This window comes from Diaphorina citri, unplaced genomic scaffold, assembly GCF_000475195.1.
Source record: "Diaphorina citri unplaced genomic scaffold, Diaci psyllid genome assembly version 1.1 scaffold333, whole genome shotgun sequence".
Classification (NCBI taxonomy): domain Eukaryota; kingdom Metazoa; phylum Arthropoda; class Insecta; order Hemiptera; family Psyllidae; genus Diaphorina; species Diaphorina citri.
Window position 1 is genome coordinate 18,032 of NW_007377768.1, and position 26,160 is coordinate 44,191.

General features: G+C 37.4%; 1 protein-coding gene across 1 annotated transcript in view; it reads right to left on the minus strand.

The window, feature by feature from the left end:
- Positions 1-931: 931 nt before the first annotated feature.
- The window catches only part of LOC103507667 (transmembrane and TPR repeat-containing protein 1-like), a 133,738-nt gene continuing 108,509 nt past the window's right edge, over positions 932-26,160 (minus strand). Inside the window, exons 10-12 of the mRNA XM_026822482.1 lie at positions 25,748-25,864; positions 2,082-2,231; positions 932-1,241 (exon numbers count right to left, since the gene is read on the minus strand). Of these exons, the coding sequence (XP_026678283.1) occupies positions 932-1,241; positions 2,082-2,231; positions 25,748-25,864 (577 nt within the window). The remainder of the gene's footprint in view (positions 1,242-2,081; positions 2,232-25,747; positions 25,865-26,160) is intronic.

Consider the following 26,160-nt stretch of genomic DNA (forward strand, 5'->3'; position numbering starts at 1 on the left):
TATAATTTTGATCAAGTTGTAGGATTCAGGATTCTAATGGTCATTTGTCACGTTAAGCAGTTTTCTAGATGAGTGTCACTCTGTAAAAACTGCAGGGGTAAAAGGACAACTGTTTAGTGAAGTTGAGTCTTTTGCTGATGATGACAATCTTGCCCTTAGTAGGAGTACCAATGGATTTAAGTTCTAGTTTTTCTGCTTTTGCAGCTCAGCTTCGAAGGAAAACAAATTAACATGATTTTGAATTATTTTCTATTCCACTAGACTTGAAGAGGCAAAAAATTCACGATGAAATAAAAAAAAATATCGCTTTTTTTCCTCTAAAATAAATAAATAAGCTTGAAACATGAAAACTTGGGCTTCGGATCCTCGCAGATAATGTAGCATTATTATATCATAATTTATTTTATAGGATATGAGCATGATCACAATATTTTATTTATTAAGCTGTTTATTTTATTATCCGAGCTTCTTTATCAAACAAAAGCCGAAAACTGAATGCAATGTTCATCACTCGCCCTCTTGTTCAAAAAAGAAAAGAATTTCGTCCCATTTTTTTCGCTAGATATTGTGAATCTTTTCTTCTTTTTAGGTAACTTCTTTGTACGCTTGTGCTTTCTTTTCCTTTTATGTTCATAAAGACTTCCTTCAAGTCAACTTCTTGGGTTCAGATTTGATGGACTGATTTTTATATATAAACTTGAACCGTTCGTAATAGACAAGGATCAGTAAATGAGTCTTTCAGGTGTATCAGGAAATGAATCCCAACTAGATATTGTGAATCTTTTCTTCTTTTTAGGTAACTTCTTTGTACGCTTGTGCTTTCTTTTCCTTTTATGTTCATAAAGACTTCCTTTTCAAGTCAACTTCTTGGATTCAGATTTTATGGACTGATTTTTATATGTAAACTTGAACCGTTCGTAATAGACAAGGATCAGAAAATGAGTCTTTCAGGAGTATCAGGAAATGAACCCCATGGCTTTTTGAATATACTTACTTTAGGCGCATTTGGGACCAAGATCACCATATAGTACTTACACTGAGACCGCAGCCAGTCGGCATAGTACGACAGATGATCGGGACTACTCGGGTGTACTCGTAACACGACGTTGTACAACCGATCCTTCAGATGGAATGGCTTGGAACACAGTTTGGCCAATAGGAGATAGGCTGGCACGTAGTTCCTGTTACCTGAGATGCATTTCTCGAGCGCCACTATCGCTTCTTGGGTTCGGTTTAACTTTCTGGAAAAAGAAACATAGCGTTTGCATAATTCAGTTGGGAAAGTTTGAACAATTCACTTGAGAAAGTGAATGTTTGGTGTATAAATAACGGTAGCGTTTTTATCATGTTTGACGTCATTGTATAACTGACAATATTTTTAGTAACGAAGAATTTTACAATACATTCGGCGACTAGCTACCCATCTACTCACAACGTCACTCAGCCTAATTAGGACCAAGAGCATGGTCCCCAGATTGTTCTAGGACAGCCAGCAACACGCAGTGGCCCAGATGGTCACCCATCCGGATGTCAACTCCGCTCAACATTGCTCAACTCCAATGAATCAAAGGTGTGTCCAAACATAGTCGACCGGCCGTCAATCGACATCAATCCATGTCAACTGAATCGTACACACTGCCTCGACAACATATAGATTTATCAACTCCGCTCAACATTGCTCAACTCCAATGAATCAAAGGTGTGTCCAAACATAGTCGACCGGCCGTCAATCGACATCAATCCATGTCGACTGAATCGCACACACTGCCTCGACAACATATAGATTTACCTCGTCGATCGATGGCCGGTCGACTATGTGTGGACACACCTTTAGGAAGTACTGCATTAAACGTGCTATCATCATCACATTTTTACTAGACAAAGACTCTTTAGGCCAGACACTCACTACCAGGTAGACCTGACAGGTACAACTGATCAGGTCCGCCTGTAAGGTTTACCTGATAGTGTGTGTGTGCTCATCAGGTGTCAGGTAGACCTGACAGGCGACCTCTTCAGCTGTACCTGTCAGGTCTACCTGATCGTGAGTGGCTGGCCTTAGATTTAGATGTGGTCTAACTTACCTATACACTTGTCCCAAGTTGAAGTAGGCGTTGGAATGGTTCGGATTGTAGGAGATGGCCTTGAGGAAGTACGTCTCAGCTTCATACACAGAGTTCTGCATGAGCATGGTCCCCAGATTGTTGTAAGCACTGGAGTAGGCCGGCCAGAGTCTGAAACAAACACATTGGGAGGTGAAGTAGTAGGTATTCGTTTTCCATACAACCCAATAGTTAAAATGGACCTTCACAAAATTACCGAGTCTTCAATCAAGGGTTCATCTGCATGAGCATGGTCCCCAGATTGTTGTAAGCACTGGAGTAGGCCGGCCAGAGTCTGAAACAAACACATTGGGAGGTGAAGTAGTATTCGTTTTCCATGCAACCCAATAGTTAAAATGGACCTCCACAAAATTACCGAGTCTTCAATCAAGGGTTCATTTTTACGATACCATTGTCATGTTGTACGGAGACCAATTTTCAAAGGATTCAAATTTGGGGTTTGAGGTGAATAATGGACTTAGCATGTAGCGAAATGAGAACACTGAATTAGTATCTCGTCGATCGATGGCCGGTCGACTATGTGTGGACACACCTTTAGGAAGTACTGCATTAAACGTGCTATCATCATCACATTTTTATTAGACAAAGACTCTTTAGGCCAGACACTCACTATCAGGTAGACCTGACAGGTACAACTGATCAGGTCCGCCTGTAAGGTTTACCTGATAGTGTGTGTGTGTGCTCATCAGGTATCAGGTAGACCTGGCAGGCGGCCTCTTCAGCTGTACCTGTCAGGTCTACCTGATAGTGAGTTGCCGGCCTTAGATTTGGTCTAACTTACCTATACACTTGTCCCAAGTTGAAGTAGGCGTTGGAATGGTTCGGATTGTAGGAGATGGCCTTGAGGAAGTAGGTCTCAGCTTCATACACAGAGTTCTGCATGAGCATTGTCCCCAGATTGTTATAAGCACTGGAGTAGGCCGGCCAGAGTCTGAAACAAACACATTGGGAGTGTGAAGTAGTAGGTATTCGTTTTCCATACAACCCAATAGTTAAAATGGACCTTCACAAAATCACCGAGTCTTCAATCAAGGGTTCATTTTACGATACCATTGTCATGTTGTACGGAGACCAATTTTCAAAGGTTTCAAATTTGGGGTTTGAGGTGAATAATGGACTTGGTTGCGCAGAGTGCGCAGCCAGGACGCGGTCAAGTCCAGATGAGGGTTCTCAAGTTTCTTAATTTCCATCACGTCGGGGTCACCAATGTAGCGAAATGAGAACACTGAATTAGGTATAGGAAAAATGTATAGAAACAAGGAGGATTTATTAACAGGTCAGTATGAAAGTTGACATTTTCTGACGAAGTAAAATAATGAGAAGTTCTACAAGATAGAATGTAGCCACAAGCACATTTCAGTAGTCATGATAATTATAACATCATTTTTATACATTTAGAGGCTATACCTACATACATTTCATATTATAGGTACATGTGATTATTCCAAATTTCATTAAAATGTTGACTTTATAATGAATAATAGACTCTGTTAAAAATAAATAAGATATCCCATTCCATAATTTGACCCAATAGATCACTACCTACATACCTGGGGTTCATTTTACGATACCATTGTCATGTTGTACGGAGACCAATTTTCAAAGGATTCAAATTTGGGGTTTGAGGTGAATAATGGACTTGGCACATTTCAGTAGTCATGATATAACATCATTTTTATACATTTAGAGGCTATACATACATTTCATATTATAGGTACATGTGATTATTCCAAATTTCATTAAAATGTTGACTTTATAATGAATAATAGACTCTGTTAAAAATAAATAAGATATCCCATTCCATAATTTGGCCCAATAGAACACTACCTACATACCTGTTTAAGTAAGTTTAAATTAAATAAACAACTAAACTTTTAAACTGTTTCTCTACTTTAGCATTTTTTAAAGGTTTCACAGTTACCTATGGAGTAATGTTATTTCTCATATCAACTGCAAGGAGTTCTTTACTCATAATAATTTAAGTTTAAATTAAATAAACAATTAAACTTTTAAACTGTTTCTCTACTTTAGCATTTTTTAAAGATTTCACAGTTAACTATGGAGAAAATTTCTTATTTCTCACATCAAGTACATCAACTGCAAGGAGTTCTTTACTCATAATAATTCCCTCGCACAAAACAAGACCAGATTTAATTGTGACTTGCAAACTTAAATGACGACGCGACGGTCTTTTTGTGATGAATTCAACGGATTTAGAATTTCATTTGCACGCAGTACTGTTACAGAGTACAATGAGACCACCAGCATCCAGCATGCTGCGAAATTTTCCTGATGGATTCGCTTTCTAAAATAACAATAGCACTCGTAACTCATTTCATAACAGTTAAAATAGGAATAAGAGAAATACTGTTGTTATTCATGAGACCACCAGCATCCAGCATGCTGCGAAATTTTCCTGATGGATTCGCTTTCTAAAATAACAATAGCACTCGTAACTCATTTCATACCAGTTAAAATAGGAATAAGAGAAATACTGTTGTTATTCTTGGAAACAGCTCCAAAATTACGACAGAAAATATAAACATGAATCCCCTTCAAGCCCAGATTTCGAATAGTTTTGGAGAAAGTTTTTCCCAGATATTCTACACAACAGATTCAGATTTACAGATGGATTTTGATAACGGAAGGTACGAACATTATTCAATTATTTTTCCTGGAATGCAATTCGTTCTTTGACACCTGTGAAGTAAAATAGGCAATTAGGCACATAAGAGTTATGTTGGAAATTTTGCACGCCTGTTACGAGGATTGAAGAGGCTCCCAAAATAACTAAATTGTTTGTACGAACATTATTCAATTATTTTTCCTGGAATGCAATTCGTTCTTTGACACCTGTGAAGTAAAATAGGCAATTAGGCACATAAGAGTGATGTTGGAAATTTTGCACGCCTGTTACGAGGATTGAAGAGGCCCCCAAAATAACTAAATTGTTTTTCATGAGGGCGAATAAAAAAAGGAACGAAAAATGTTTTATTTTTCATCATGTTTTTTATTTTCACGAAAAATATGTTTTCCAAGGATAAAATAATAAAAAAATACATTTTAAATAAATTAACAATGTTTTTGTTCGCTGTCCAATCTTCTTCCTCTTCTTCTTTTTGTTCTCCTATTTCAAAGTGTAATTTAAGAAAGATTATTTTTTTATTTCACTGCGAGAGCATGAAAGCAAATACTGGGCTGCTGGCGTCTTGAATTTCCAAGTCTCAAATTTCTCCCCACCCTGAGTCAGTGTAGGAGTTGTTAAAAAAATAGTAGAGAATGCTTCTTGTCGCTAGAAATAGTGCAAAAAGAGACCAAATGCGAGATGAAATTTTACCACAAGAGACATAGCGAGAGCATGAAAGCAAATACTGGGCTGCTGGCGTCTTGAATTTCCAAGTCTCAAATTTCTCCCCACCCTGAGTCAGTGTAGGAGTTTTTAAAAAAATAGTATAGAATGCTTCTCGTCGCTAGAAATAGTGCAAAAAGAGACCAAATGCGAGATGAAATTTTACCACAAGAGACATAAAAATAGTCGTGAAATGAGACCTTTATTTGCGTTCAGTCTAATTAAATAATACTACCTATTTTTTTAAAATTATTATTATTTTTATTCAAGAAAAAGTTTTGTCTGTCTACCTGTTGAGTTGCCTTTGTATTACCTAGGAATTATAGTAATTACCTACATGCCTACCATAATTAATATTACATTAGAATTTTTCTTCTTTACAGTCAGAATCAGCTAATTGGTTGTCCCAAGAATAGACATTAGCAAACTTGGAGCGGCACGGTGGAGCCCTTGTAACTACAGAGTCCTATCATCCCAAAAGCGAAGAGAGAAGGAGTCTTCCTTATAGGAAAAAGCCAGTCGTTCTTACTTACTTACTTACGTACCCGTGAGATAGGAAAGGCACTTATGACATATCTCACGATGTTGGAAAGATTGAGGTTCAAGCCCTCTGAAAACGAACGTTATCTGTTTAGGATAAACTGATAAACTTTGAAAAGTAGGAGAAGCTCTCGTAGCCCATTCTCAGCAAAAACTCACCTCATGATGAGCTGATGCAGTCTTGCTGTTTGTCCCTGCAGTCGAAAGCTCAATGCTAATCCCAGTATGGAATCTCTGTGCTTGTAGTCAAGCCACAGGGACTTCTCGTAGATTTTCGTAGCTCGCTGGTACCGATCTGAAAGCAGAGAGGAAAGAAAGATTTGTCAACATGTCAATCATAAAATACCTAATTAAAATGAAAATCTGAAACTCTGGATTTAGGCTCTCGGGACTTCAAAACGTGTTTTGGCACTAAAAACTGACCATCGAAAATTTTGATCGCTTACCATTACCTACCTACTTTCCTTCCTATAGCTGGTACCGATCTGAAAGCAGAGAGGAAAGAAAGATTTGTCAACATGTCAATCATAAAATACCTAATTAAAATGAAAATCTGAAACTTTGGATTTAGGCTCTCGGGACTTCAAAACGTGTTTTGGCACTAAAAACTGACCATCGAAAATTTTGATCGCTTACATTACCTACCTACTTTCCTTCCTATTGGCAGGTAGGGTAAGAAAAGTAGAAATAAAATGAAATGATCTTGGTAATAAAGGGACTCAAATTTCATGGTCCGAGGAGGAGGAGAAGAAGGAGGAGGAAGAAGAAAAAGGGGAATAAGAAGAAGGAGGAGGAGGAGGTGGATGAGGAGAAAAAGGAGAAGGAACTGACTATCAATAACTATGTATCTAATTCATGGTATCGTTTTTTCAGGCTTGATGCCAATTTCGTACATGGCATGATGTATTGCCAAAAACTTTAATATCCTTCTGCTGAGCACAACAGTTCCCAAGTTCCTAGATACTGAGCGTAGTGAAAGGACAGTTTGACACAGGCTTTTCCAAACTTTCTTTCTTAAAAAGAAAGTAAAAAAGCTCCATTGAAAAATCTCTCTACATTTTCTTCGAAAAAACTTTGGGATGGATTTTTTTCCTCATTCTCAGAAACCTCCTCCTCCTTCTCTAATTAACTCCTAATAAAACAGCATCAACAAGGACGAGAAAATCTCACTCCTCCTCCTCCTCCTCCTCCTCCTCCTCCTCCTTTTCCTACTCCCTCTTCTTCTCCTCCAATGAAAAATAAACAGCATTAAGCCAGGTAGGGCAAGAAAAGTAGAAATAAAATGAAATGATCTTGGTAATAAAGGGACTCAAATTTCATGGTCCGAGGAGGAGGAGGAGGAGAAGAAGAAAGAGGAAGAAGAAGAAGAAGAAGAAGGAGGAGAAGGAGCTGACTATCAATAACTATGTATGTGTCTAATTCATGGTATCGTTTTTCAGGCTTGATGCCAATTTCGTACATGGCATGATGTATTGCCAAATACTTTAATATCCTTCTGCTGAGCACAATAATTCCCAAGTTCCTAGATACTGAGCGTAGTGAAAGGACAGTTTGACACAGGCTTTTCCAAACTTTCTTTCTTAAAAAAAAGCTCCATTGAAAAATCTCTCTACATTTTCTTCGAAAAAACTTTGGGATGGATTTTTTTCCTCATTCTCAGAAACCTCCTCCTCCTTCTCTAATTACCTCCTAATAAAGCAGCATCAACAAGGACGAGAAAATCTCACTCCTTCTCCTCCTCCTTCTCATTATCCTCTTTCCCCTCCTACGAATTAAAGGGATCTTTTTAAGAACCTGAAAAACCGAAATGAATAGTCTCCAATTAATCTGATTTGGGCCAAGATTCTGGGAATAATAAAAGTATTTCATAAAATTGTCATTGTGAAGATAGATAACGTAATATCACATAAGCATACACCTTTACCTTTACGTACGAGTATAGCACATGCCAGGCAAATAAAGTACACAGGTGCGCAGGTATTCTCTTCAATTAGCAGAAATGTGACATAATTTTAAGCTATAATTTTGATTAAGTTGTAGGATTCAGGATTCTAATGGTCATTTGTCACGTTAAGCAGTTGCTGCGTTTCTAGGCCTACATGCCTACCATAATTAATATTACATTAGAATTTTTCTTCTTTACAGTCAGAATCAGCTAATTGGTTGTCCCAAGAATAGACATAAGAAAACTTAGAGCGACACGGTGGAGCCCAGCCGAGCTCTTTAATATTGGCAGCGTTTTCCTTAATGATCACATCCTCAGTGGTACCTTTCAATAAGTACCTACATTTTTCAGCAAAACAGTTCTCATAGTAGAATTTTCAATTTTTATGTTATTCAACAAAACAGATCGTTATCGCATGGACGCCGTAATTAAATTTTTTAAAAATCAGTTTTAATTAAAGGAGAATGAATAGGAAAATGGGGGAAAAATCTTACATAATGCGCTACTCGGGGGCCTTTCGGTACCAGCAGAACTGAGTTTGAAAGGGAGAGATTCCTATTTAAAATAATTTTAGGGCCTTTGCCAGCTTGTTGAAATCATTTGCAATGAAAATATTTTGAAAGGAAATTGATCCAGGAACTATCTGAAGTAGGAAGCAGGAGCATTGTCATCTCCACTAATTTTTCTTTCATTGCATGTTGCATACTCAAATATTCACGCGGCATTCATACAAAACCTATCGCAAATCGCAAAACAATTTTTTCAGCAAAACAGTTCTCATAGTAGAATTTTTAATTTTTATGTTATTCAACAAAACAGATCGTTATCGCATGGACGCCGTAATTAATTTTTTTAAAAATCAGTTTTAATTAAAGGAGAATGAATAGGAAAATGGGGAAAAAATCTTACATAATGCGCTACTCGGGGGCCTTTCGGTACCAGCAGAACTGAGTCTGAAAGGGAGAGATTCCTATTTAAAATAATTTTAGGGCCTTTGCCAGCTTGTGAAAATCAATAATCAAGAGTTTTAGGGCCTTTGCCAGCTTGTTGAAATCATTTGCAATGAAAATATTTTGAAAGGAAATTGATCCGGGAAGTATCTGAAGCAGGAAGCAGCTGGAGCATTGTCATCTCCACTAATTTTTCTTTCATTGCATGTTGCATACTCAAATATTCACACGGCATTCATACAAAACCTATCGCAAATCGCAAAACAATTAACTTTCCTTATCCTACATTCCTATAATGAGGTCATGTCATTGTAGGTATTTGCAAAAAAAAAAAGGAAAAAAAAATCAGTTATATATACCTACTTAGCAACTAAACCCTTATGTGAATCGAATGTTATTTCAATTTTGACGGAACGGTAAGATTCGAAAGGCCGCTGGTACACATATCATGAGATGTTTATGTTGAAGTTTACAAGCACGATAACAACCTGGCACGTTTGATGTTTAAATTAAATTAAACGAATAGTGTGCCAGACAGAATAAAATAATCATTTTAATTATTTTCGCTACACAACCGACGCAGTTACCTACAACAATGTAACATGCTATTACATGAGCTTTAGTCATCCTAGGAAAAATATGACCCCTGGATTTATACTCTAAAGCCCGCTGCACATTAGAAGCGTATTCGCGCGACCTTTAGTACCAATTATGCGGCCTTAAGGTGTGTCCACACTAAAATCGACCGATGTCGACTGGAACCCATGTAAAATAGGTAAGGTCAAAACGAGTTTAGATTTTTGGTGGAATAAAAAAGATGTTTATGTTGAAGTTTACAAGCACGATAACAACCTGGCACGTTTGATGTTTAAATTAAATTAAACGAATAGTGTGCCAGACAGAACAAAATAATCATTTTAATTATTTTCGCTACACAACCGACGCAGTTATACCTACAACAATGCAACATGCTATTACATGAGCTTTAGTCATCCTAGGAAAAATATGACCCCTGGATTTATACTCTAAGGCCCGCCGCACATTAGAAGCGTAATCGCGCGACCTTTAGTAACTTAGTCGCATGACGTCGTGCCACCTGAAAATCCAAACCTATGAAAATGATATGATAGAGAATTAGACCTTGTCACACTTCACACTAAACGAGACATAAGTTGCGCGAGTACGATTCCAATTATGCGGCCTTAAGATGTGTCCACACTAAAATTGACCGATGTCGACTGGAACCCATGTAAAATAGGTAAGGTCAAAACGAGTTTAGATTTTTGGTGGAATTAAAAAGTTTATTCCGTGACTGGGCTGTTGCGGGGCCCACCCAGCCTCGTGAGGAAAATGAGTAGCTATGACATAGGTAAAAACAAATAAATGGTAAAATTTCTTGGCTTTTGAAAATCCTGGAAACGTATTAGCAGAGCAAAGCTGCAAAGTCCAAAGGCTGACATGGTTCACTCATTTTAATCCTGGTAGGGCTAAGCTCATTGGCGGATAAACCTCTAATACACTTCTACAGCAACATTAGCGTCATGTGACATGCGTCAGGTAACATACCAAACGTACATAGATATATCATTTTATCAAGTGACACTTGAATTAAAAGTTGTGAAGAAGCTCTCTGCTTTACCACAAAGAATTCATGAATATTATTTTTATTTATGTTTTGTTCAATTAGTAAAAAAGATAGGTTGCTACAGGTAGATACATAAAGAGTCCACTTATTGCAAGTTTTTAAGAGGTAAAAATGAACCCTTACACTTTTAATACCTAATCTACCTGTTACAATTGCATTTACATTTTAACTCGATTTACATACAACTCGACGCGACAACCAGTGTAAATCCTACTGCTTTACAGCCATATGGATTGAACGTGTTTTGGCACTAAAAACTGACCATCGAAATTTTGACCCGATTACATTACTTTCCTTCCTATAGGATAAGGAAAGTAAAAAAGTGTTGTTTTCTTGGTATTTTAGAGGTTTAGACTTTAGACTACTAGAATAAAAGGATTTTTCACTCCTATATGCTGGAAGTACCTATGTTGTTTTCTTGGTATTTTAGAGGTTTAGACTTTAGACTACTAGAATAAAAGGATTTTTCACTCCTATATGCTGGAAGTACCTATATAAAACTCTATGACAGGATGATGAAGAAACGCGGTAGCTCTCCGCCCCGCCAAGTCAAAACGCAAGAGCTACCAATTCTATTTAATACTATTGATGTGTGGAAAATTCAGCATTCATTTCATTCGAAGCATAAATCCAGTCCTGACGTATCCTGGTTTCCATTCCTTTCATTACGTCTTCACGTTGTACCTCTACAAAGATATTTGTTGCTTTGTGTACTTCTTGCCCTCATCTCGAGTTTCTAATTTTCTTCTTCTTCCTTTGTTTTTGTGTTTTGTTTATTGTTTCTTTCGTCTTTAATTTTCCTTCTCTTCCGGGGTAGTAAAAATTGCGGGGTGTTTCGATGAAAAAAGTTTCAGAAAAGCATAAAAGAAGAAGAAAATTAAGCAGAAGAAAAAGGAGATAGGGAGAAGAAGAGGAAGATGAAGAAGAAGAGGAAGATGAAGAAGAAGAAGAGGAAGAAGAAGAAGAAGAAGAAGAAGAAGAAGAAGAAGAAGAAGAGGTACTAGAACAAGAAAAAGAAGAGGAATGAGAGGGGGAGAAGAAGAAGAAATAAAGAAAGTAAAAAGAAGGTAGGTAAGGAGAGTACGAGCGAATGACCTTTCCTGTTTGTTTTACAATCACCCAGTACCTTTCTCCAACTCATTATAAACTTTATGTTTATTTTACATGATTTTTTTTTATCTTCAGGATTGAAAAAAATATTGAATTTCATATTGTGATGTAATATTTATTTTATTATTATTTTTTATCAGATTTCAATTCCATTTTATTTTCCTACATAACGTGACACAAGGCTTAGGGGATGTGAACTTTCGAGTGGTGGGAATTAAAAGAGAAAGTGGCTTCATTTATTTTTTTTACGAGATTTACTGAGGATTATTTCGAAGGTATTGGACAGTTTCCTTTTTTTTATGATTTTCCTGTACCTACCTATTTACATGGGTGTAGGTATATCGGTACATCGGTAGGTATGAATTAAATACCTAATCCTCCCTACTGATTGAAATTGAAATCTCGGATTTTTTATTATTATTATTTTTTTTTTCGATTGGGAATAAGGAAATACAATTCACCATGCCACCAGCTGGAGTGGTGGGAATTAAAAGAGAAAGTGGCTTCATTTATTATTTTTTTACGAGATTTACTGAGGATTAGTTCGAAGGTATTGGACAGTCTCCTTTTTTTATGATTTTCCTGTACCTACCTATTTACATGGGTGTAGGTGTAGGTATATCGGTAGGTAAGTTAGGTATGAATTAAATACCTAATCCTCCCTACTGATTGGAAATTGAAATCTCGTTTTTTTTTTTTCAATTGGGAATAAGGAAATACAATTCACCATGCCACCAGCTAATGGTCTATAAATGCTGTGTTTGCAGAAATTATAAGAGCTACATTATGCTACATAGTACATATGTAGGTAGGTATCTAATAGGCTGCAGCGATATTATGTATATACTTTCATATTTATTTTATTATTATTTTTTATCAGATTTCAATTCCATTTTATTTTCCTACATAACGTGACACAAGGCTTAGGGGATGTGAACTTTGGAGTGGTGGGAATTAAAAGAGAAAGTGGCTTCATTTATTATTTTTTTACGAGATTTACTGAGGATTAGTTCGAAGGTATTGGACAGTTTCTTTTTTTATGATTTTTCTGTACCTACGTATTTACATGGGTGTAGGTATATCGGTAGGTAAGTTAGGTATGAATTAAATACCTAATCCTCCCTACTGATTGAAATTGAAATCTCGGATTTTTTTTTTCGATTGGGAATAAGGAAATACAATTCACCATGCCACCAGCTAAATGGTCTATAAATGCTGTGTTTGCAGAAGTTATAGGAGCTATAGGTATCTTATAGGCTGCACGCTGCAGCAATGTTATGTACTTTTATTACAATAATATTTCAGATTTATGAATTTTTCTTGTCGTCTCTCTGTGACTTGGAGTTTTATCTGTTCATCAGAACTAATTAATTCCATCAGCAATATTTCAAGCAAGGCGAGTTGATTAAAGCCTGGTAAAGACCGGTTGATACCTTCAAATTATAGGCCTATATCTCTTTTGAATTGCTCTGCTAAAATCTTACGAGAGGGGGGAGGGAGAGAAAAGGAACAGAGAGGAGAAAAAGAAAGGACAGAGAGAAATAAAGAGAAACGGAGAGAGAGAGAGAGAGAGCCTACAGACAGAGACATTCACCATGTTGCTGTACATGTTTTTACTCTCATGTTTATGAATGGAAATGAGTCTACCGAGAATTGAGTCTACCGGATATGTTATGTAGGTACATAAAATAAATAAATAATTAAAAACATTACAAAAGGTAGGTACTACATACATATCTGTATAGGCGCCTCACCTATGGTAAAAAAAAAGAATTCTATTAAAAAATATAACATAATAAGATAGGGTAGTTTTTTTCCCTTGTTGGAGTGAGTGAGGAGAAGGAAAGATAAAGAACGGTAGGAAAGGAAGTGATGGGTATGAGATGACTTTAGGGGAGAAAGAGGGGGAAATGGATTCTATTTGAAAAAGAAGTGTACTTTAGGGGAAAAATGGGGGACGGATTTTCTCTAAGGGAAAAGAAGGTCAAAAAATAGTAGACGAAGGTCGAAAAATAGAAGGTACCTATTGTGTAAAGTTAAGTGAATATCCCTCTGTTGTTCTCTTTCTCTCTCTCTCCCTCTCTTTCTATGCTATTTTTTCTCTTCTTTCTTTTGTTACGTTCTATTATTACCTCGTAAAAAAGATGGGCTTGGTGAGTACATAGAATATTATAATTTATAATACAGAATATTGTGCAGGCCCAGGTCCATCTCTCTCTCTCTCAGCTATCTTTCCCTTTTCATGAACGTCAACTCCTTCATAGGTATTAATTTTATTGATTAAAAGGACCAACGAGAGGAAATGTGTATTTTCTATTATTGATTCATAAAAAGAACGGTAAGAGCTAGAGACTTGAAATTTGGTATGTAGCTGTCAAATGTGACAAGGATGCGACACGAAACTTTTGGTTGCGATAGGTGCTGCGGTTGGCGGTATATTGACCCGCTTTTTGGCGGTTTTTGACCGTTTTTTGGCGGTTTTCAGCTATACCGACTAAACGGTTAGAGATATTGTAAAAGTTAATATAGAACATAAAAACAAGCATCATTCAATAGGATAAGGAAAGTCGTGTGATGTTCACACCAGATTTTTAATACCTAATCTACCTGTTACAACCTTCATGGTCATTACATCAGAACTACATGTAATGCGATAACTAATTCCTGAATTACCTCCTTCTCCTCCTCCTCCCACTCTCCAGTTTTCCTGTTTAATTTAGCAGTTCTACTTTTAATACTTTGTGAACTCGATGCAGCAAAACATAAAATATTTAATTCCAATCCTCCCTCGTTTCTTTGATCAGGTCCGAATTACCCTAGGGTTTGCCCTGAAACGGGGGTGTAATTTATTAGGAACGAATAAGGTAAGGGAGAAAAAGATTTCCTGTGCCATTCCCTTTCCGATTTCTTTCCAATCTATTCCGTCTTGTACGTTTTCTTTCCCCTTTCTTCTATCCTCTCCTCATCTCCCCCTCCTTCACTTATAAATCTACCTGTAATGAATGACAAGAAGAGTAATTTCGTGATAGCAAAATCAAGTTACCTATTTATGAAAATCTTAGGTCTAATCATATTCATCATCAGGCCGGATGAAAACTGTCCACAGAACGTCCTCTATTAAAAAAATCTGGTGTGAACATCACACGACTTTCCTTATCCTATTGAATGATGCTTATTTGAGTGTTCTTTTACCCTAACTTTTACAATATCTCTAACCGTTTTGTCGCTATAGCTGAAAACCGCCAAAAAACGGTCGAAATCTGTCCAAAAGCGGTAAAAATACCGCCAAGCGCAGCAACCATCTCAAACAAACGTTTTGTGTTGCATCCTTGTCACATTAGTGAACCACATACCAAATTTCAAGTTTCTAGCTTATACCGTTCCCGAGATATTGTTAAATTACACCAAAAACCGCCAAAAAGCGGTAAAATGCCGCCAACCGTTGCACCGATCCTAACCAAAAGTTTCGTGTCGCATCCTTGTCACATTTGACAGCTACATACCAAATTTCAAGTCTCTACCTCTTACCGTTCTCGAGATATTTTGTTTACAGACACACGGACACACAGACACAGACACGGACCAATGGCTGAAACTTTGGATTTAAGCTCTAGGGACCTCAAAACGTGTTTTGGCACTAAAAACTGACCATCGAAAATTTGACCCGATTACATTACTTTCCTTCCTATAGGATAAAAGTAAAAAATGGTGTTTTCCGTCCGTACCTGTTCCCGAGTGTTCTTCCCATTTGGAAGTACTTGGAGCTTGGTGGAGTTTTTCTTCCCCAAAATCGAGGGTATCACGTGACGAAAGACCAGAGTCTCCGGGAAAGATGGAACTTTTTTGGTAAAGTTGTGGAAGAAAATGGATTCAATCAAATCCACAATTTTATGAAAATTCCGACAAATAAAAAATGCAGCAAAATTGTTCGATGTTCCAGAGCGATCATTTTCATTAGTTTTGTCATATTGTGGTTGTGGTGATTTGGTGACTTGGATCAGTTTGGGCCGTTGCGTTGTGATTTCAAATCTGCGGCCGCACAAGGAAGCAAGCCAAGAAATAGAACGGAAACAAACAACAAAAAAAACAAATCCGTGAAAATTCGGGAACCATAGAGCACCATTAAGATATTTCGAAGCAGGACACTATGAGCAAAAGCCAATCTTCTGATATCTTAGACTTCCATAGGGCGAACGAAAGTTATCGCGACGCTCCACCCTCGCGTCGCATGGTGACGTTGCAAGACTTTTCAAACGATCAGCTGTACTGGGAGTAGAGGAGGAAAGTTTCCTGTACTCAGGTGACCTGAGTATAATCTCCTAATACAAGCTCGTCCGAAAGTATGTGTGTAAAATGTTATGAGGACATTCCAATTCCATTCCATTCGCTTCTTCATATTTGATTGAAGCCACCAACCAGCCTGGTTGGCTTGGTTGGTAGCGCGTCTGCCTTGTAAGCGCTAGGCCGTGGGTTCGATTCCCGCCCGGGGAGGGTTTTCTCCTGATGGGTTTCGTTCTCGGAACGGCTGGCTTTCTCCTATCCTGTGTTCCTTCTGTCTTCGATCTTCTTAGCAGTTACAGCAGACCCTCTTCTTAGCAGTTACAGCAGACCTCTGTTAAAAAAAAAAAAAAAAAAAAAAAAAAACCACAGTGATGTTCTCTTGGTATTTTAGAGGTTTAGACTTTAGACTACTAGAATAAAAGGATTTTTCACTCCTATATGCTGGAAGTACCTATATAAAACTCTATGACAGGATGATGAAGAAACGCGGTAGCTCTCCGCCCCGCCAAGTCAAAACGCAAGAGCTACCAATACTATTTAATACTATTGATGTGTGGAAAATTCAGTATTCATTTCATTCGAAGCATAAATCCAGTCCTGACGTATCCTGGTTTCCATTCCTTTCATTACGTCTTCACGTTGTACCTATACAAAGATATTTTGTTGCTTTGTGTACTTCTTGCCCTCATCTGGAGTTTCTAATTTTCTTCTTCTTCTTCCTTTGTTTTTGTGTTTTGTTTATTGTTTCTTTCGTCTTTTATTTTCCTTCTCTTCCGGGGTAGTAAAAATTGCGGGGTGTTTCGATGAAAAAAGTTTCAGAAGAGCATAAAAGAAGAAGAAGAAAATTAAGCAGAAGAAAAAGGAGAATGAAGAGGAACATAGAACAACGAGGAGAGGAAGAAGAAGAGGTAGGAAAGGAAGAAGGAGAAGAAGAAGAAAGAAAAGGAGAAGAAGAGGAATAAGGAGAAAGAGGAGAGGAAGAAGAAGAAGAGGAATAAGAGGGGGAGAAGAAAAAGAAATAAAGAAAGTAAAAAGAAGGTAGGTAAGGAGAGTACGAGTATTGTATGATGTTGATGTGTTTCAAATGCACCAGTAACCTAGGGATATTTAATGTTTACAGACAGACTTAGAAGAAAAAGGAAGAGAGAGAGACAGAGAGCTAGAGAGAGAAAAGGAGAGACAGAGAGAGAGAGAAAGAGAGAGAGCTAGAGAGAGAGAGAAGGAGAGAGAGAGAGAGCTAGAGAGAGAGAAAGGGAGAGACAGAGAGAGAGAGAGAGAGAGCTAGAGAAAGAATATAGAGAAGGAAAATTGAATTCCAAATGAAGGTAGGTTTATCAATAACTAAAGCTTGATTCATGGTAATAAATTTAATAATACCTATGTACCTATTGTACCTACCTACCTGCCTATGTATGTGCTATGTTAGAAAGTTCTACGGGGTCCCCCGAGTAATATACCAAAGTCCATTAAGACCGTCTACCCATACCCCACTACGCCCTATATCCCTCCGTCTGACAACATTGTACCCTAGCTGCCAGCATCCCTTGCGGTATACTCCACAACCATTCTCCCTGTAATCAGATACTGTTGATGTTGTATGCGATGTAGAAAACAGCACACCAACGACAGAGGAGCAACTTTTTAATAGAGAGGAAAAACACAGTTCGCTAACAAGATACAAGCTTTCTCTTGTTAACTTGATAGCGTTCATGTAGACTTGTAGAGTATGGAACTTTGGAAATGAGGATTGAGGGTAGAATATTGGGAATACGTATAGAACATCAACCTTACCCCAGGAAAAAAGGCATGGATTGGAAGTCTTGGTTGGTGTAAGATTAAGAATAAAATTGAATGTACACCAACGACAGAGGAGCAACTTTTTAATAGAGAGGAAAAACACAGTTCGCTAACAAGATACAAGCTTTCTCTTGTTAACTTGATAGCATTCATGTAGACTTGTAAAGTATGGAACTTTGGAAATGAGGATTGAGGGTAGAATATTGGGAATACGTACATAGAACATCAAGCTTACTCGAGGAAAAAGAGCATGGATTGGAAATCTTGGTTGGTGTAAGATTAAGAATAAAATGGAATGTAAAAATAGGTTGTAAAGTATGGAACTTTGGAAATGAGGATTGAGGGTAGAATATTGGGAATACGTACATAGAACATCAAGCTTACTCGAGGAAAAAGGGCATGGATTGGAAATCTTGGTTGGTGTAAGATTAAGAATAAAATGGAATGTAAAAATATGTAGGTACAAAGCAAAGTAATTTGCAAAAGCTTTTCTGGAATTTTCTCTTAATTGCTTTGGTACTCTTGGTAGTCTGATAAGCGGGGGGTTTTGGGTTCAAATCTCCAGAGGTAAAAATATGTAGGTACAAAGCAAAGTAATTTGCAAAAGCTTTTCTGGAATTTTCTCTTAATTGCTTTGGTACTCTTGGTAGTCTGACAAGCGGGGGGTTTTGGGTTCAAATCGCCAGAAAGGAAAAATGGGACTCAGTTCCCGCCCATGTCTCTCAGTATTTTAGCGCTACATTTCATCCGAAAGGGTTGTGGGGAAACCGTGTCCTAATTAGAGCAGCGATAGGGAACTGCGCTAAAGATAAAAATAGCAACTTTATACCAGCACTTGAAATATGCTGTAAGCAGACATTGTAGAGACAAAGAACATTATTACCATGTATGCGCAAAAGGGAAAGGAAGAGAGGGAGGGAGGACTTGAAATATGCTGTAAGCAGACATTGTAGAGACAAAGAACATTATTACCATGTATGCGCAAAAGGGAAAGGAAGAGAGGGAGGGAGAGAGAGAGAGAGAGAGAGAGAGAGAGAGAGAAAACGAAGTGATGATGACGAGGAAAAAAGAGGGAGAAATGAAGGGAAAGAGATGATAGAAAAAAAGACAGTTTTAAAGTTAGAATATGAAACAATGACAGGGAAGTAATTATAACGGCAGTGTGGGAATATTTAACTGAAAAAACGGCACAGAGCAGCAGTTAGCTGAAGAGTAGGTACATATAGAAACGGGGTGTACCTAAAATACCCAATTACCCTGTTCTGTGAGAATACTTGTAGAGGTATTAAATTATAGGTAGATTTCAATGTCAACTATATACTCGTAAGACTGGGAAGTCCATTGTGCCAAACCTAAAAGGTGCCATTCAAAAACGCTTCTCATTCGGATCAGCCACAATCTAGTTTCTGTGAATTTCACGGAATGTACAGATCAAAAGAGCTTTTAAAAAACAAGAGCAATAAGGAAGTTTTTTATTATTAGATATATTATTTTAATTTTTGAAATATTTCAGCCAATGAATTTCCTAGAATTTGCTCCAGTACCAATTTCTATTGCATCAAGCGGAATGAATTGAATGCAAGTTGTGTTTACCGTGGGAAAAACCGAAAGAGAATTTGGAGAACTTGAATCATGAACAACACTGTATGCACACAGCACAGAACTGTGGCATTGTGTTGTAATGAAGCCCTCAGCAAAAGTATAATGAAAAAAACATCGCAGTTGACATTTTGCTTGACGTGGGGATATTATGTCACAAGATGCTGGTAGGATAAGACTCGAATGAAACTGTAAACCTGCTGGTGTGTAGATATAAGAATTTCGCGGAACTGTAAATATTATCTACCACGAATGCAGCAGAAGACAAATACCTTCTCGTATTTTAACATGAAAATTGAAAATGCTATTTAAACCCTAACATCCACCTTAAAACTGTAAACCTGCTGGTGTGTAGATATAAGAATTTCGCGGAACTGTAAATATTATCTACCACGAATGCAGCAGAAGACAAATACCTACTCGTATTTTAACATGAAAATTGAAAATGCTATTTAAACCCTAACATCCACCTAGTACAAAATTTTGCAGTCACTGAAAGAGCTCTTCTTCTTGGCATTTCTACCCATTTAAAATCGTGGAGGTCATCATGGCTATTTTCATTTCGTTCATGGCATTCCGGTAAAGTTCTGTCGAAGACACCAAGAAAGAACTGTCGGAAAAAGAGTTTGTACCTAAAACAAGTTTAAGTGTGAAGAGTCTACCCATGTACACATAAGAGCAGTTGGAATATTGACCAAAAAGGAAAACAAAAAGACCACATGAAAAACCCACTATAAACCGCCCTTCCCTGTGTACCCCTACATAAACATTCGTACTTGAGAAAAAGTTACTGAGAAATCCACCTTATAGTACAAAATTTTGCAGTCACTGAAAGAGCTCTTCTTCTTGGCATTTCTACCCATTTCAAATCGTGGAGGTCATCATGGCTATTTTCATTTCGTTCATGGCATTCCGGTAAAGTTCTGTCGAAGACACGAAGGAAGAACTGTCAGAAAAAGAGTTTACACCTAAAACAAGTTTAAGTGTGAAGAGTCTACCCATGTACACATAAGAGCAGTTGGAATATTGACCGAAAAGGAAAACAAAAAGACCACATGAAAAACCCACTATAAACCGCCCTTCCCTGTGTACCCCTACATAAACATTCGTACTTGAGAAAAAGTTACTGAGAGCGCCACCAAAAAGAGTAAATAAAAAGCCTTTTGTTCGTTTTCTTTGTCCGTTTTATGAACTAGGGGCAGCAATAACCCACATTTAATGAAATTGGAAATGTCTGTACATGAAAACATACACACATATACAAGTGTGTAAAAAAGACCACATGAAAAACCCACTATAAACCGCCCTTCCCTGTGTACCCCTACATAAACATTCGTACTTGAGAAAAAGTTACTGAGAGCGCCACCAAAAAGAGTAAATAAAAAGCCTTTTGTTCGTTTTCTTTGTCCGTTTTATGAACTAGGGGCAGCAATAACCCACATTTAATGAAATTGGAAATGTCTGTACATGAAAACATACACACGTATACAAGTGTGTATCTGTATATCCCTTCTTGCTTCTTGTATAAACTTTCAATTGGGTTTTTCCCTCCCTGTTTCCCTCATCTGAGGAAAATTCTGTCCTCTTCCACCAGGTACGGAATTAAGGGGTGGCACGTACAATCACTGCCATGGGCCTCTACTATTACACTAACGGACTGGGATGATTTAAGATGGTAACTGGAGAAACTGTCTATCGATGTTCGTTTTGTTCTTCTATGCCAGTCTTTCCTCTCTCTCTCTCTCTCTCTCTCTCTCTGCCTCTTGCTATCTCTCACTCTCTCCTTTAAAAAATAATACTAAACCCTCCGGCAAATCAAAGTTCGGCCCTGCCTCCGTCCTTTCCCTCCCTCCCTCATTTCCAGTTTATCGTACGGGGTAGGTACCTCTTGTTTTTCTATTCCAGTCTTTCACCTTCCTCTCTCTCATTATATCTGTCTCTTTTCGGTATCTCTATCTGCATTGCTCTCTCTCTCTCTCCTCGTCATTCACTCTATTCCTATTCTTTCAAAAACAATACCAAACCCTTCGACAAATTAAAGTTCGGCCCTGCCTCCGTCCTTTTTTCCTCCCTCGCTCATTTCCAGTTTATCGTACGGGGTACCTCCTCCACCTACATTATGTACGACTATAGCAAGTACACAATACAGCTTTATACATAAAGAATGTGTTATAAAGCATAAATCACTGGCACCCTATCCCCAATACCTTTATTGTATCACAGCGCTAGGCCAATATGGTCCTTTTATCCCGCTTTTACCTCCATGTCCCTCTACCCGGGTGTTTGTTTTTCGAATTCCTCAGGGAACTTTCTTCGGTCGGGTTTTACGGGTCGAAAACATGTCAGTAATAGGGTAAGGGGGATATTGTAACGGACGGAGTAAGGTCACTAATTAAATTTTTATTGATCCCCAGGGGTACAGGTCGTGTGTAGCTACCCTCATGTCGAGCTGTCAATGTTACGACGGAGTAAGGTCACTAATTAAATTTTTATTGATCCCCAGGGGTACAGGTCGTGTGTAGCTACCCTCATGTCGAGCTGTCAATGTTAGCTAATATTGCTGCCTGTAGGGTGTAATGTATATCGTTTATTGCTTCATATTGCTACGGTGCCGGTGTTTGGTCAAACGTGGGGGTTTAGACGATCTTTTGGTGTGATGGGATATTTATTTTCTATTGCTTCATATTGCTACGGTGCCGGTGTTTGGTCAAACGTGGGGGTTTAGACGATCTTTTGGTGTGATGGGATATTTATTTTCTATATCATAATAATAAAAATAATAGTAATAATAAATTTTATCTTGTCTAGTTTTTATAAACTCAGATGACGTAGGAGCTCCCGATGGTAAAAACGTTCAAGTTGCTGTGTGCACATTATTTCTATAATAAAAATAATAGTAATAATAAATTTTATCTTGTCTAGTTTTTATAAACTCAGATGACGTAGGAGCTCCCGATGGTAAAAACGTTGAAGTTGCTGTGTGCACATTATTTCCATTCTTCTTTCTCGACTTATTAACTTTCATATAAAAATAACTTTCATGAAATTCTGGCGAAGAACTTTTCAAAGAAAAGCTAAAGAGCAATTTAATATTTTGACATAAAGTTATTATTTTCTCTCTTCTTCTCGCACAGAAATTTATTGGATTAAAGAAAATTATGTTTCTTTACTTTGTTTGAAGTTTGAGAAGTTTTGTTCCTTTTCCTTTCTCTCTGAGATATGAGATATATTAGTATATTTCGAAGAAAGAAGAACAGATATTATTGTAATGAGTATTTCTCTCGTCTGTTCTTCTTCGGTCTACACCAGCACCAATTTATCTTAGAAAATCAACATTTAGCTTCTTTCCATCTTAGGTTTGGTCTGCTCAAAATATCGAGTCTATAAATAAGTAGTTCATCCAAAAAACGCTGCCTGGGAGTCACACTGTGCTCGGAAGGACAGACAATGAAAAAAATCTTCCATCTATCTAGAATCAAACCAAAACATCTAGATTCAAACCTCACGCTTATCTATCCTCGGAGAAATGATGAAGCGTGTAGTAACCAAGTTTTGTAGCACAACATACACAAGAATAGACGAATAGAGAGAAAAAAAAGTAAGTGAATTTTCCTTAACTGTGGAAGGTAAGCTCAGAATTTCATGCATACAAAATCAAGCAGTTTGCACTTTTACCCGCTTTAGGGGAACTTGGGGGCTTGGAATTTGCCGAGACCGCAGGTCCAATAGTAGAAATGTACTAGGTGTTGATTGTGAAGGTGATCTTTGGTCGGAATTTTATTACATAATTATTTTTATTGCTTCTTAGTAAATCTTAAATTCCTACTATGCCCTCATAAATACAGCATAAATATCGTCATAAATACAGCAATAAATAGGTTTGTATGTTGTACCTACTTACCTGCTTTGTTTGCCCATAAATACAGTAGGTAGTAGTAAATACAAACTTATTTACATGCTTGTATAAATCAGATGTATTTTCAATTCAAAATCAGCTAAAAGAAGGTGAGAGTCCAACCCGACCCCATTTTCCCCGACAGCGGGAGGTTACATAATGTATTGTATGTGCTATGTTAGAAAGTTCTACGGGGTCCCCCGAGTAATATACCAAAGTCCATTAAGACCGTCTACCCTTACCCCACTACGCCCTATATCCCTCCGTCTGACAACATTGTACCCTAGCTGCCAGCATCCCTTGCGGTATTACAAAATCAAGCAGTTTGCACTTTTACCCGCTTTAGGGGAACTTGGGGGCTTGGAATTTGCCGAGACCGCAGGTCCAATAGTAGAAACGTACTAGGTGTTGATTGTGAAGGTGGTCTTTGGTCGGAATTTCATTACATAATTATTTTTATTAGTAAATCTTAAATTCCTACTTTGCCCTCCCAGTCTATTGTCGACTTATTGACATGTTTCGTCATAAACACAGCAATAAATAGGTTTGTATTTTGTACCTACTTACCTGCTTTGTTTGCCCATAGATACAGTAGTATAGTACATACAAACTTATTTACATACTTGTATAAACTCTCTCTCTCTCTCTCTCTCTCTCTCTCTCTCTCTCTCTCTCTCTCTCTCTCTCTCTCTCTCTTTCTCTCTCTCATAAATTATTCAAATCAAGCAGGAAATTTCGCAAAAATAAAATAGCAATAATAATAATAATAATGGGCAGGTATTATGTATACCTAACCAGTGTGGCCTGATGATAATTTTGGCAAATAAAATATTAAAATAGCCTCCGTTTTTTAGCTTTATAGGTAAAGGGCTCATTTTAACATCCTAAAAACCTACTCGTATATGTCTATGGAATGGCGGTAGTAGTTCCTTTGCAATGTATACGTATATATCTATAAGAATGGAGGTCAACTCAGTAGGTAAGATGGTAGGTACTTAAATGTCGGTACTGTTCGCCTTCCATCAAATGGAATAAAATGGAACAAATAGGGGTTGATGTTAGAATTTTTCTATTTTGAAAAAATGGAAAACTAATGGTGTTTCAGTCTAATGGTGAAGTCTAGTCTATGAGGTATTATGTATACCTAACCAGTGTGGCCTGATGATAATTTTGGCAAATAAAATATTAAAATAGCCTCCGTTTTTTAGCTTTATAGGTATAGGGCTCATTTTAACATCCTACAAACCTACTCGTATATGTCTATGGAATGGCGGTAGTAGTTCCTTTGCAATACGTATATATCTAGAAGAATGGAGGTCAACTCAGTAGGTAAGATGGTACTCAAATGTTGGTACTGTTCGCCTTCCATCAAATGGAATAAAATAGAACAAATAGGGGTTGATGTTAGAATTTTTCTATTTTGAAAAAATGGAAAACTAATTGTGTTTCATGGTGTTTCAGTCTAATGGTGAAGTCTAGTCTATGAAGTATGTCCCTGATAAAATTTCATTTCCTGTAATTTGATGGTAAAAGAGAGGATACTTTTTCATTACATCTTGTAACTACTTTCTACCTTATTCCATTTCGAAAGCATCACATCTTGGGAATATTATTCTATACCGGGGGATTGTTTATTCTCGTATATGTCTATGGAATGGCGGTAGTAGTTCCTTTGCAATACGTATCCATATATCTATAAGAATGGAGGTCAACTCAGTAGGTAAGATGGTACTCAAATGTTGGTACTGTTCGCCTTCCATCAAATGGAATAAAATGGAACAAATAGGGGTTGATATTAGAATTTTTCTATTTTGAAAAAATGGAAAACTAATGGTGTTTCAGTCTAATGGTGAAGTCTAGTCTATGAAGTATGTCCCTGATAAAATTTCATTTCTTGTAATTTGATGGTAAAAGAGAGGATACTTTTTCATTACATCTTGTAACTATACTTTCTACCTTATTCCATTTCGAAAGCATTACATCTTGGGAATATTATTCTATACCGGGGGATTGTTTATTTTTCAAATTTGATTGTATAAAGGGCGCCCTGCTGTTGAAACTGTAGACATCGCTGCAGCATTAATGTTGTAATGGGATTTTCTACTCCCAGACAAGTTGATGAGTGTTGGAGTGTTTCTGTGTAAAAAGCTGAATGTAATCAACAGGGGGTGGGTAAGTCGGTTGTTGAGTGACGAAAATAATTTATTTATTTACCTTGTTTAAAATAGAGTTTATTAGCAATTGTAAGTTCGTAGGTGTAAGACTGATGGTTCACTTTAGTTTTTGCACATCACTTTTATTTTCAGATGTCAGGTCCTCTTCCTCATCATCCAAAGGAGGATCTTCTTCTTCTTTGCTATTATTTTGTATAATTTTATGACACTTGTATTTACATATTACTGTGTTTTTCTTGTAAAATAAATTAGATTTGATAAAAGTATCTACTATAATTATTTACAGACAAACTGAAGAGATGGACTTGTAAATAATATAGATTTTTAAATTTAAAAGCTTACCTTAGGGCTTCGAAATAGTGATGTTCCGCCAGGGCATCTTTGCTGCCATCTTCTCGCAGATAGTTTGCCCAGTTGTAGTGCATCTTGGCGTTGTGTGGCAATGTCCTCAGGTCAGCCCTGAAACGAAACAATGGATTGGGACTGTTAAGGTAGGAACAAGAAACACAATAGTGATGTTCCGCCAGGGCATCTTTGCTGCCATCTTCTCGCAGATAGTTTGCCCAGTTGTAGTGCATCTTGGCGTTGTGTGGCAACGTCCTCAGGTCAGCCCTGAAACGAAACAATGGATTGGGACTGTTAGGGTAGGAACAAGAAACACACTATCTGACTATCATCACGTCACGTGAGTAGTGTGGCTGTCTTGAACGAAATTACCTACAATATTATGGGAACTACATCTTTCTGACTCCCCA